This window comes from Glandiceps talaboti, chromosome 17 (assembly GCF_964340395.1).
Source record: "Glandiceps talaboti chromosome 17, keGlaTala1.1, whole genome shotgun sequence".
NCBI classification, from domain to species: Eukaryota; Metazoa; Hemichordata; class Enteropneusta; family Spengelidae; genus Glandiceps; species Glandiceps talaboti.
This window is the reverse complement of record NC_135565.1, coordinates 6,901,723-6,915,474: the sequence shown is the minus strand read 5'-3', so window position 1 is coordinate 6,915,474 and position 13,752 is coordinate 6,901,723. Positions and strand designations below refer to the sequence as shown.

At 37.0% G+C, this 13,752-nt stretch overlaps 1 protein-coding gene across 1 annotated transcript; it reads right to left on the bottom strand.

Moving 5' to 3' along the window:
- Positions 1-1,133: 1,133 nt before the first annotated feature.
- On the bottom strand, positions 1,134-11,897 carry LOC144448507 (solute carrier organic anion transporter family member 2A1-like). The gene is made up of 9 exons (XM_078138770.1): positions 11,803-11,897; positions 8,143-8,877; positions 7,218-7,532; positions 6,473-6,634; positions 4,963-5,161; positions 4,222-4,384; positions 3,388-3,578; positions 2,820-2,884; positions 1,134-2,408 (listed from the first exon to the last, which is right to left on the bottom strand). The coding sequence occupies exons 2-9, from the start codon at positions 8,858-8,860 to the stop codon at positions 2,047-2,049; spliced, it is 2,175 nt and encodes a 724-aa protein (XP_077994896.1). The 5' UTR covers positions 8,861-8,877; positions 11,803-11,897; the 3' UTR covers positions 1,134-2,046.
- Between the last annotated feature and the right edge of the window lie 1,855 nt (positions 11,898-13,752).

The window sequence follows — 13,752 nt, the reverse complement described above, 5'->3', positions numbered from 1 at the left end:
TCCAAAAAAAATTACATTATGCATATAATATTATATAGTCATAACCAATATACCAATTGTTATCTGTCATGGTCGAGACGATTATTGCGTGTGGGGGGGGGGGTGCTGGAAAACCTTCGAAAGAGATCAGTACATATCTTTACAAAATGTTAGACTTATTTTACAAATTTCAAATGTACAATTGTTCTGGGTTTTCTTTTTAGTTTTTTTTTAGTTTTTTCGTCGTTTGTCCTCAAGCTCAATGCTTTCGCCAAAACAACGTGGAAAGTTCAGACTGCAATGGTATATAACACACACGGAGCCGTTCCAATTAGGGTCAGTGTACTGTGACTCTGTTTACCCTCAGACCACTAAATTTAGTGGTATGCGATTTACCCAAAAGGTCGGTGTTCGATAAATCATTGAAATAAGAGCAGCCATACCAAACGTTTTGGTATGAATTATAGCCGAGTTGTTAACTAAGCTTTAGGAATGTCTAGTAATTACCTCATTGAGTATTGAGTGTTTTCGAAACGCAATAAAACACTTATTTATTACATATGCCATTACGTACAGAGTTGTTGAGACAAATAGAGCATGTTGTTCATATAATAATTTACCATGGTTATAACGCACCTGCTTACTATTCCCTGTATATATATATACTTGTCTTTTACGTTCCATCCAATGTCATGGCAATATTAATCATTTTGCCTATAATGTCCCCATTTTTCCATTATATTACGCGTGTGCACACACATCAACTTAAAAGTACATACGACACAGACATCCATCCATCGATCTATCCTTGCATTCACACACACACACACACACACACACACACACACACACACAAACAAACACACAAACACACAAACATACATACATACATACATACATACATACATACATACATACATACATACATACATTCATACATACATACATATAACTCCACGTATTACATATATTTAATTTCTAACCGTGATATATAATTAAATCTAATATTTATGCAAACAAGTACAAACAAGTCATTTGTCATCCGAAGTGAACATTCCCATTATAGTACCACAATGTTATTTGTAGTTGTTCTGAACTCTTAATCGTGATTGTAGTAAAGAGGACACACTTGTAATGATCTGTAAACTAGGCTATATTAGATTATAATTTATGATAATATATTTCCCATAATGCACCATTCAAAATGGGCGGTTGGTAGAATTCGAACTAAATTATGAAAATATTTAGTTGCAAACTCTTGACACTGTAGGTGTAGTAAGTTAAATACCGAATGTAGGTCAATGAATGTAAAAAGGGTCATACGCGTGTACAGATAAGAGAAAACACCTGTCCTCTGCGTGTTCCACTATCAGCACATAGGGTGCGAACTCCAGACGCAAAGGAGGTAAGATAAGATACGTTTTCAGGTAACGACACCAAGCTTGATAAGAGAGATGTATGTTTAGCGATGAATAATCAGATTGGGAGCCCTGACAGTTTGATCTCTCAAACGGTCAACGAACTGGAGATAATTACACGCAACAAAAAATTACATACACTTGAAATGCGAATGGATATGGATGTTTGTTTTTTCAAATTGTGAATGTGCATACAAAATAATAACTAATAATACGGTATAGTTAAAAAGCGGTGCATTTTCTTGAAATCAAGAGATTTTCATACACTGTTTGGTTGAGCGATTGCCAATACACACCACATTGACATTTGCTTCTTCAAATTCATTCAATATTGTCCGAGTAGTAGTCAAGTATTGCGCATGCCTCGTTGGAAGTTGCACAAATATATATGTGCTAGATGAGCAATGCATATTCATGATTATTTATCTGTAATAGGCACTTCGCTGTCATTTATTGTTTATCTAATGCACATGCGTGTCTGCTGACTCCCGTGATGCAACACTAGATCACTGCTAAGACAATCACGAACAACTGAACGAAGCAAAGTTTACGAAACTGTCTTCATTTCTTGGACTGGTGCTCCTCTCTTAAGTCAATATGACATGAAAGATGAAATGATCTGTTCGAGGGAGGGCGGTACCATAGATGCCTATGCCTCAGTTGTGTTTTCTGTGTCTTCGCCAGACATTAATTGTGAACTTTCATTCACTCCGTCTTTACTACCAGTGTCATTGCTTACTTCATCAATGACGTCATCATGCTGTTTACCATTCAATGTAGCGGGTTTTCTGATCTTTCCAGGGTTTGGATTCCTGCGCAAGGATATCCATACGATAATGAAGAACAAAAGAGACAGCACTTTTAGGAAAGCCAGCAGTCCGAATAGTTTACGCCGGTAGTCCGGAAGGTCGTACAACAAACATGCACCTTTTTCATCACATGAGGCCGTCCCCCATAGAATACAGGCCGAGTCAATCAGTGCTCCGGTGTAAATTGGAGACGGTAGAGTTCCTGTGTCGTTAAAGCATGTAAACAATAGAAACTTAGTTTATAAAGGATAAACGAAGACAGGCAAAGAGGGGTGAAGAAAATTGTATCATAAAGGAATCAATCAATCAATCAATCAATCAATCAATCAATCAATCAACCATCTTCCTCTACTCCTTTTGCAACACCATCGTAATCAACACCACCACCACCACCACCATTATTATCATCATCATCATCATCATCATCATCATCATCATCATCATCATCATCATCACCACCACCACCCAAGCATAAAAATAATTTACTCATGCCAAAAATAGCAATACTAAATTAAGTCGCGGTTTGTGCTACATATCAATTGTCTTTGACATCGAGTAAACCACGTCATTCAGAAATAAACTATATGTTACTAAGGTAACGTATCTTATTTACCTATTAGCGTGGTCAATATTGATCTCAGACCAATTGCAAACGGCTTATCACTTGGTGACACGCATCTGAAAGTTGAAAAGCATTTACAATATTTTGACTACATTCTGTCGATAGAAACTTGAAATGTAAATCTTAAAGAGAATGCCTTTTTTGCACCCACTAAAAATCACAAAATACAGGTAAAAATAATTGATATAATTCTTGTAGAGAGGCTGGGTTATATTTTTTCTTTCGGAGAAACGATGCAAAGTATAAGATTTAACCTAAGCGAGAGATTCGTCGTTGTGGGCGCAATATAGTGGACGCAAGTTAGAGAGCCCCTCGATGAGTCATTCAGGCTCAGAGTGTGGTATTAACATGAAAGGAGATTTCGTCTCAACAATGTCATGTACATGTCGTTATATATAAGATATATAAAAAGGTCTACAAAATTCATAGTAATCATATTCGTCACCATGTTGTTATGCGTTTTTTCAAACCAATATTTACATATAATTTATTGTTAGCCTTGGAATAATGTCGAACTTTTTTTTTCTTCAAATGTCGGTTAATACAAAATAATATATACCTGAGTGTCAGTATAAGTTCACTAGACATTGCGATTGATGACGTCATGCTAACAATACAGGAGAAGACAGCAAACAGAATCAAATGACCCGTACAGGACTGACCGCATATGCCACTGTAAGCGCCGCCCTCAACGGTGGTGTTGAGCCATATTGTCGAATCCTCCGTGATGCAGGCACATTGCGTAAAGTTCTGTTTGAGACAAGACATTAGATGTATGAAAACAAAAGATAGTGTTGTTATACGTTCATCAACTCCTGCAGAGAGAGAGTAATTATCTTCAAATTAAACAATAACTTCAAAAAGCACCGTCATTTGATAGTTCTATACAGGCTTTCCTCGCTACTTGCAAAGTCAGTTATTTCTAATCTTACATTTATTCTTATTGAATATTTTTATTTTTTCTCTTTTGTTTGTTTGTTTGTTTGTTTGTTTGTTTGTTTGGTTGGTTGTTGTTGTTGTTTTTTGTGTGTTTGTTTGTTTGTTTGTTTGTTTGTTTGTTTGTTTGTTTGTTTGTATGTATGTTTGTTTGCTTGTCACCTTTTGTGTGTTTTCTTTTTTTTTTTGCATTTCCTGGGTAACAAACACTGACTTCAGCAATGTTGCGCCACTTCTTCTAAAAATACAGAGTACGATTGTTTCATTACTCAAAATTATAAAATGATTATTCATTTTACAACCACTTGGCTACATCTTTGTCAAATCCTACACTTGATCGCCAACGCCTATGGTCATATGTTCTAAACCCACTAAACTGGACAGAACTTTGGATAAGCAATTGTGAGCAATCAAATAAACAGTGATGAGTCAACAATTTCAAAAGTATTTGCCAAACCTTTGCATCAGAGGAGGCGCTGCAACCAGCATAACATGACGAGTAATATGTGACATCATCAACACCACACACGGGTTCATAGTTTCCTGTACATGCGCAATTTGAATTGCAGGTTGAGATAAATCGGCCATCTTTGTTTTGTGTATATGTTGTAATGTTGGAACTGAAAATACAATTACAACCAGTGACGACATAATAATGCTGAAGTTTTTTCAAATATCTTCAAAGTGTGCCGTTTGAATGCTTGTTCCTGGTTGTTGTGAAATTATAATGAAAGTAATGTGGGGTCACTGTCCTGTTTTTAAAGATATCGACAATCTTTTTATATTCCCATTGCATTAACACAAAATTCGATGGCCATTTTTAAATATAATCTTGATATAATTTTGAAACTATTCAATCGGTTTATTGTGCAGACACCTAAATTACTGTGAAAACAGAAAAATTCATACTTCATACTTTATCAGCATAGCAGTGTAATTGCGGGGGGGAGGGGGCGGCGGAAACAGTATTAGTTTCTGGTACAGATTTGCATTTACTGACGAAGTAATAGCGGTAATGAAAGACATAAAAGCGAGCACAGATTCCAGTCACGTTTGATCAAAACCACCCTGTTTTCTTGCTGCTAACATAGATTATAATTTTTAAGATGCTCAATTATGCATTTAAAAAAAGAAACCACCCGATTTGAAATGATTTTTTTTTCGCTACAACTTCCTTGCCATGGTATCCAACGCTTACCTTTCAACATGTGGAACCGTGACACCCGCAAACCGTTCAGTTGAACATCCGAGGTGCATGAAGACGACTGGCATAGCCAGCATTGCTCCCAAAACGATGACTATAAACGCCGCCATCTTGATCAGGCTAGGTTTCCATCGACGTAATATTACACCACCAATCAGAAATCCTAAGCAAGCTGGAAAGATAACAGCTCCTCCTGCAATATTGAAAATTAAATAAGAATTATAATATGAATGCAACTATACGTGGACGCTACATTGATGTGAATTACGAGATCGTCAAACAGTTTCATTTTGATATTGCCAGGGTGTGAATTACTTTCATGTATATCTTTATCCAACTGACATTCAATGTGAGATTTGCAATTCAACCTATTGTCACCTTGTACAATTAGTTCTCTTTGTTCTTTAATAAAGAGATGTACCAAAAAGTGTAAGAGGAAGAGGCAGACAGACATACAGACAGACAGGCAGGCAGACAGACAGACAGACAGACAGACAGACAGACAGACAGACAGACAGACAGACAGACAGACAGGCAGGCAGGCGGACAGACAGACAGACAGACAGACAGACAGACAGACAGACAGACAGACAGACAGAGTGACTTGTGTAGATTTCAAGACATCATTGTGTTGATATAAGTGCATCTCCTAATTAAAAAAGGAACACCACTACACTCCAGGAAATGAAGGCATTTTCATAAATATTATTTTGTGAAGAGTCATTTCATGCGGTCACATAATGTTCAAGCGCTTGCGCCAAAACGTCAACTTCAGTGTTCAGCAGCGATAGTTTCTCTTACCCAGACTCTTACCCGCTGGGGGCTCTACTATGAGACCACCAGACGAGAGTCTGTGGAAACGTAATCTAAGTCACCAGCATACATAGGAAGTCACCTAGTACATTTCATCCAAGTTATGAAAATGGCCTTTGGATTACGTTTCCCCAGCCCCTCGTCTGGTTGGTCTCATAGTAGAGCCCCCAGCACTGAGTGTCTGATTTACCGAAGCTCCTGCAGAAGCGATGTCAACAGATATACATATGTATCATGTGTACATTGTGACTATTATCTGAAAGTAATCAGCATTGAATAGTCAAGAATGATTAGTGTTCATCTAATATCATGTCTGCCATTATGTCTGCCATATTTCTCGGCTAATGCATGGAATTCATGTGGTGTCCATTTTCCTTTTAGGCGTGTTTGTTGATGGATTAGATGAATTGTCTACCAACTTATAACGTAATACATGCCGAAGATGGAGGACTGTACCTTTCGGAAGAGACATCACACCAAAATACCACACCACACCACACCACACCACAACACAACACACCACACCACAACACAACACAACACAACACAACACAACACAACACAGCACAGCACAGCACAGCACAGCACAGCACAGCCCACCAACAGCAAAATATACAGCAAATTCAGCTCGATGACCATACTATACAGACTCGTATTATGCTAAATACAAATACATCACAGTCAGTATTACCTAATACCAGGCCAGAAGCTGCTGATGTCACCCTATAGTTTTCTTCTATATATTTAGCAAAAAATATAGCGACTCCCATATTTGCCATGTTGAATGCCCTTGCCAATATCATCATCATTAATGGAAGGTTGGTTATCAGTCTCAACACGGCCTTGGGAAAGTCTACAGAGAAAAACGAAAAAACAACAACGATAAATAGGAAAACAAATGAATGCATGAATGCATGAGTGAGTGAGTGAGTGAGTGAGTGAGTGAGTGAGTGAGTGAGTGTGGATAGATAGATGGATGGATTGCTTTATGGATGGCTGGTTGGGTGGGAGGGATGGGTGAATAGACGGATGGATGGATGGATGGATTGCTTTATGGATAGCTGGTTGGGTGGGAGGGATGGGTGAATGGACGGATGGATTGCTGGATGGATTACATTAAGTAATCCATTAATTAATTTATTTATTTATTTATTTATTCATTCATTTATTTATTTATTTATTTATTTATTCATTCATTTATTCATTTATGTATTTATGGATTAATTAATTAATGGTAGAGGCATTTTGTACATAACTGTTTAGTCTAAGAATGAAAACCATGATTGGTGTGCTTCTGTAAATTATTTCTAAGAAGAAAACTGTTTCCTAGTCTACATACATCGCAAACCCACCACCAATGTAATTAGTACACCAATTCATACACGATATATAACGATACCTCATGCAAACAGGGTGGGTAAAAAAAACTTATTTACCTTTCAATCGTTTCACAATTTCTTGCGTTGCATGAACATGGATGACATTGTCATCGTGGCAGTCTTTGGTGTCGTCTTCACCTGCTTTGATGGGCATTCGTTTTGGAACGAGAAACATTAATATTGCCATCAGCATCATTAATATAGAAGTGAACAAATGCCCAATCCACCAAGCCCCAACCCAACGAGGGTCTCCGGGGTCAATGTCGATAGTTTCTTGATCTACTCGGTAGAAGTCGACGTATAGATTCGTAAAAAGGCCCGCTAAAGGCATGCCCACAAGTGGTCCTATTCCGAGAACGGCAAATATAACACCTGTAAAGTAAAGACGGTGGAGATTCAAGAACCAGGAGAATTGTAGTGCAAAGAAATAAGCACTGAGGTATTTTTTTTCTAAAAACGTACCTACAATATTTGTATACGGTATACAATATTTGAAAGCCATTTTTTATTTCAAAATAGATTAATTTTGCTTCCATTTGAATAAAGTTTGATGGTGGACATGACCGCTGATTTTTCGCTATTTGTTTGTCTTCACTTTCATTAACTGAGAATGTGTTGGAAGTTTATTGAAAAAGTGCGTCACTGAAAAGGGCTAAAACTTGTACTTCTGTGTCTCACATTATGCTAAACTAAGTTCTACTAATTATGTAAAAGAAATTATTCATGTCTTTTAATAATGTGGGGTAATGGGATTGATTGCCTTCCCAATAGGTTCTTGATAATAAAGGGCATTTTGAAATGGTGCTATCGGTTTCTATTTGTTAAGATGACATATGCTATATTTTTCCACAATACACTGTTGAATATGTCGTGTATTGTATTTTCCCATAATGCACCTGTACATTTAAAGATATGGCGTGATCAAAAGCTCTGATCCAGTTCAATGTCCAGTTATAGCACATTTCAAGGAAACAGAACTTACCCAAATAAACTGGAGACGATTTCTTTGAAACATTGTCATCGATGTAGGTGATACCTAGAACTAGCAACGGTGTATTTCCCAAACCAACCATGATGCCCGCAATCAAGTATAGAATGATTGGTTCGGAGCCTGTAGGGATCAAAGCTGACGCGATGTTATCACCACATGAACTGTGTTCTTGAGTCTCAAAGGTGTACGCAACTTCGTTTTCGCTATCACAAAGCTCTGAAACAGAAGTGTCGTTGCCAATCTGAACCGAATGGTAGTCGTAGGGTTCAGATATGAACTGGGTGAGCGCCTCTGTGAAGTAAGCCAGGGAGCAGACAACAAGGCCGCACGCGATCCATCTCGGCTTGTGACAACCCGATCTCCCGCCAAAATACGCCACTAAGATCGTCGAAATGATTTCAGCTACGTCTTTCAGCGTGTGATAAAGGCCGATGAATTTGCTCGATAAACCATAGCGTTTCTGTAAATTGGTGACTGTTATCATAGAAACACTGAGATCCATCGAGAATGCTAAGACGGATAAAGACAACACCAATAACACAATTTTGATGGTGGCAAAACATTGGACACACCGTGGGTGAAATTTACCAATTCCACACAAAGTATCGATATCACTGATCTCTCTATTCTCATCATTTTTCATTTTATGTCTATCCTTTGCATCCACGGATGACATTTCGACCTCGTCCTGCAAAGTGGTAAGTTCCATTTTAAGGTAGGTGTTGTCTGAAACAAAATAAAAGAACCAAAATTGAATCCTGTTATGCTAACATGAACTTCAGGACCACTACAAACATGACATCTTAGTGTAGTACAGAAAACTGGAAAATGGTTCTGTAGGCATTTGGGGTAAAAGGCGGAAGACGACCTTTCTAGGGTAATTCAATGGTGCTGAATCCAAAAGAGATGGATTCCAAGCAAAATTGGAATTTTACCTCTCACATTAATACTTATTTAATATATGGCAAATATTGGATAAAAAGAAACATCGCTGAGTAAAAATACTTTTATAAGGCCTTCACAATGCCCTTTCCCTACTTTCAGCTAAGTATGATACAGTTTTGGAGCAATGCATCATGGGAAAATTCAATAAACCTGATGAAATCAATCCTTTGACAACTTTATTTTACTTTGTCCAATTTTTTTTCCTATATGCGCTGTAGTCTTAAATTCAATAGCAATTTAGAAAAAATAAATGTACACGGGTGTTTCAGGGTTGCTCATTAAACGAGTTTATTGTTAATTGAATTGAACACGGCAAATAAAGTCCAGATGTCAGAAAATGGCCATGTACGTATCTCGTGTATAATGCTAGAAGGTAACTTTTCTAGGATATTTTGATAGTGTTAAGTCTAACAACCAAACCAAAAACATGCCTTCCGTGCAAAATTTTACTACTCAAAGTCAGCATACAATTTACATAAATTGAACTACCTGTGCAAATATTAGATGGAAAGGAAACGTAGCCATCAGATACTGAAATTTATTTTATTTTCTGTTATACTACATGGTCCTTTACTCGCTTGTAATCCAGGATTTCATCGAAATAATGTAATAAAATATAACAATGCGTAACACGTCTATGCAAGTTGTTCTCTTGGATTGAATTGGAATTTAATTCCTGCAAAGTACACATTTATAGTTTCTAGAGAAGTGAACAATTAATGTGACTTACGAAAATTCTATGGCGAGGGCGAAAGACTAGAAAATGGGTTTGAAAAAAAAATCGAGGCTTCCTAGTCACTCGATTTTATGTCATTTCATAGTGATCATTCCATTAATATTGATGCTGTGATATGATATTGATTCTGCCATTGTAATGGTTATAAAAGCAATACTGAATACATCAATGCACATATGAATGAACAAAGGACGTGTTCAAAACCACTAAAAGAACCATCACCAAGCCTTTCAGAACACGTGCAATTACGTTTGCTTGTACGAATTATTCCATGTGAAGTGTGCATTTTTAAGATATAGCCTTATTACTGAAAATCATTAGTAATGCAAATCTAAAAGTTGTATCAACAAGCCTTTCAGAACATGCACAGTTACTTAAGTTTGAAAAAGTATGTACCAAATTATATTGAACTTGAAATATGCATTTTGAGGATTTAGGCTAATTACTGAAAATCATTAATTATGCAAATGAGTCATTCAAACTAAAAGCTACATGACAAAAGCTTTCCAGAAGCTGTGTACTTTGTTATGGTTAATGTATGGAGCAAATTGTATTGCATTTGACACACGCCTTCTTAAGAATTAGCCTAAAACATTATTTTCAATATCCGCCCCTTCAAATTACCCAAATAGAGTTGCCTTGCCTATAAATGCCTATAGCATTCACATTGTCTAAAATTGGGAAAGGGCTGTCATTATTGTTCCTAAATATATAAGTTGAATTATATATATATTCTTCTTACGTTTGATTCTGATTATATTATATCAGATTAGCTTAGATTAGATTAGATAAACTCAACTGTCCATAAAACGTGGAAATTCGTCTTGCCACCAGGTAAAATATCAAATGTAATACAAGACAAGACACTCGTACAGACAGAAATCACCAATGTTAAACTGTAGGTATACAGCCAATTAAAAAAATGAAAGTGCTTGAGTGTGGTAGAGAACTGAGAACAATAGCATTAAAAATTGCGTTTGCTCTTTGCTAAGACCAAGCTTAAACGTTAACAGCAGATGGAATAAATTACTTCTTAATAGAGCAAACGTTTTCTGATATATAGTTTTTCGCTGACAATTAATACATATAATTTGGCAGACAAACAACAAGATGTGCGTTTTAAGTTCGATGCAAAATATTTCATGGGACGGAAGTGGAAACGGTGATGGTCATTGTAGTGCAAAGTCTCCCTATAATGGCACAGTAAAGATTCAGTCCATATATCTGAAACATGATAGATGTGTCGATTCAACATGTCCAATGTCATTTCACTGCACAGGAGAGTGTACGTTGCACAGGTGATAGATCTGAAATGTGGGACCATTGTTAAAATTCAATAGATATTGACGTCAATTGCTATGAATGCATCAAGTGGAGTGGTAACAGTCTGAGCGTTCACGCATTCTTTCATATGTATATATACAGTACGTGACGGGTGAATGGTTAACAACATTGACAATCGTTCGAGACCACTTGGCCACCAAACTGAAGCACGGACAAGTTGATTAAACATCGACGTGATTTCAAGTGTCGGTCAGTAAGTTTTCTCTAATTGACTTCTTGCAGTTCGGAAGATATCGTCGTACGTTGCCGACCTCATATACCCCCCCCCCCTTGTCGACTCCCATTTATTCCTGAGTGTTTCTCTCCTAAACACCAGGGCCCCAAGAGTTCAAAGGATTTAACTCTGAGTAACAGCACACACGTAATATGAGAAAATGCTATGTGGGTACTTTATATGTCTTGGGTAATCACACTACAGTCTCGTGTTTCCATTGATCTATTCGAATTCGTTCATTCATTCACTGCCTCTCTCCCCTATGTGTAAACAGACGATCGACGAATCGTGGATTATGAATCGTATTTGAATGTCCACAACACAGAAGCCGATAATTTTGAGTTTTTATCATTCATAGAACAACTTGTGCATAAAGACACTCGCTATTTCAATTAAGGGAAAGTTTACTCACCTTAGCATTGGCGTTGAATCCTTTACAGAAAACTTCGTGTGGCGATTTCACAACTTACGTCGACGCTGCCCTACTCTACTATGGTGGAATGATACGATGACACAGTGCCCTTGTATCATTCATTGATATGCAAATCAACAGCTAAAGTTTACACAAAGTACTTAATATATATTAGATGAATACAACCATGCAGTACATACTTACTCTGATCATCTGAATAGGTAGCCTACTTGAAGGATACATTCCCGGGGATACATTCCGTTGTACAAAACACACAAGTACAAGTTGTTGTTCTCGTTGTTGTTGCTGTTGATGTTGTTGTTGTCATCGTCATCGTCGAACATTGACCACCAGAGCAGATATCCAAATAACGATCTGGGTCACATGTAATTTACAGGTATCTAGTCTATGAAGACATACCCAATGCCCGTCTTGTTAATTTGATTGATAATACTAGTGGTGGTGGTGGTGGTCAGATATAAGAACTTGAAAGGTATAAGTGACACGTTTAATGGTTCCCCAGCCTTAATTGCAAGATCGAATTAGAGTTCTTGTTCTGCCTCAATTTAATTCCAGTCTCCAGTACATTTCAGTGTAACTTTTATTGAATAAAACATTACCTTCAAATAAGTGACAATTTCATTATCTGATGATGCAATGATACAATCCACAATTACCATATATGGTAGAACACTGCCACATGCTAAACTTGGAATACAATGTAAATGGTTCATTGTCTAAAAGGTGAATTCATCGTAAAATGTTATCTTAAAATAATTACTTCGAAGTTAACATCGGCGGAATAGTAATAGATTTGATACCAAAGATTTGTTTGTACAAATGATTCGTCATCACAATTCCATATGCCATGGTGTATTTTTCTTTCTGTTTATTTTATCAATTTCGCTGATAATACAGTACGCTTAGTTTATCCTGCCGTGTCTTGTTTTAAATCTCACTTACCTACCTGAGTTATGAATTATGTAGCGACAAAATTCAACACTCATTCTTGTGCATGTTTTTACCGGCAATAGCTCACACCGCCGTCATTGGCTGATCAACGTATATTGTTAGTATCCAACCAGACTCGCATAAGATCTTGATTTACCGTAGATTTGTCTGGCAAGAAGTGGGACAGTGCGGTGGGTTGAGCGTGGAGTACAATGCATATTGGTCTTATAGAATTATAGGTGATTATAGATGACTTATAGTTGATGGATGATTTTATTACCTCTTGACTTAATTAACCCATCTTATGCTGATCCCCCAAAAAAGAGTAAACGCTTTGGCGGACCCAAACATTTCGATGTACTGAAGAGCTGCGAATGGATGGCGCAAATCTAAATTACATAATTTGATCTAACAGTTCTTTTCTCAGAAGCGAGCCAAAGGTATTAAATGAACTATCAAAATCAGTGAGCCTGGTCACAAGGTTTCATGTTGAGATAGACACCAACAGGATAACACACGAACACACTAGTCTTACAATGTGTAGACTCTTTATTTTGTTAATGATGTAAACAGTAGCAGCATACACACTACTACTACTACTACTACTACTACTACTACTACTACTACTACAATAATAATAAAAAAAGACACATGGTAGACTTGGTAAAATTATTCATTGTTTATGTTGTAGATAGGACAGTCTCCTCTAGTCTCTCTCTTTCTCAACACCGTGTCTATGAATTGTATGGAGCTACTACCAATTCAGTGGAACATGCACTGACTTATCAGCCAAGTTATAACTGTGAAAGTGTAAAGCTAAAACATTTAAACAGGAGAGATAGGTACATCCTATACACAGGCATTTATGTGTGACCAGACGATAAAATGTAGCAATGGTGATAGAATTTTGGTCGTGCCAGATAATATATAATTTTAAATGCATGTTGCGCCAGAGGATTAAAGAGCCAATGTAAGCTTTTTGTTGATGCAAGCAACGTT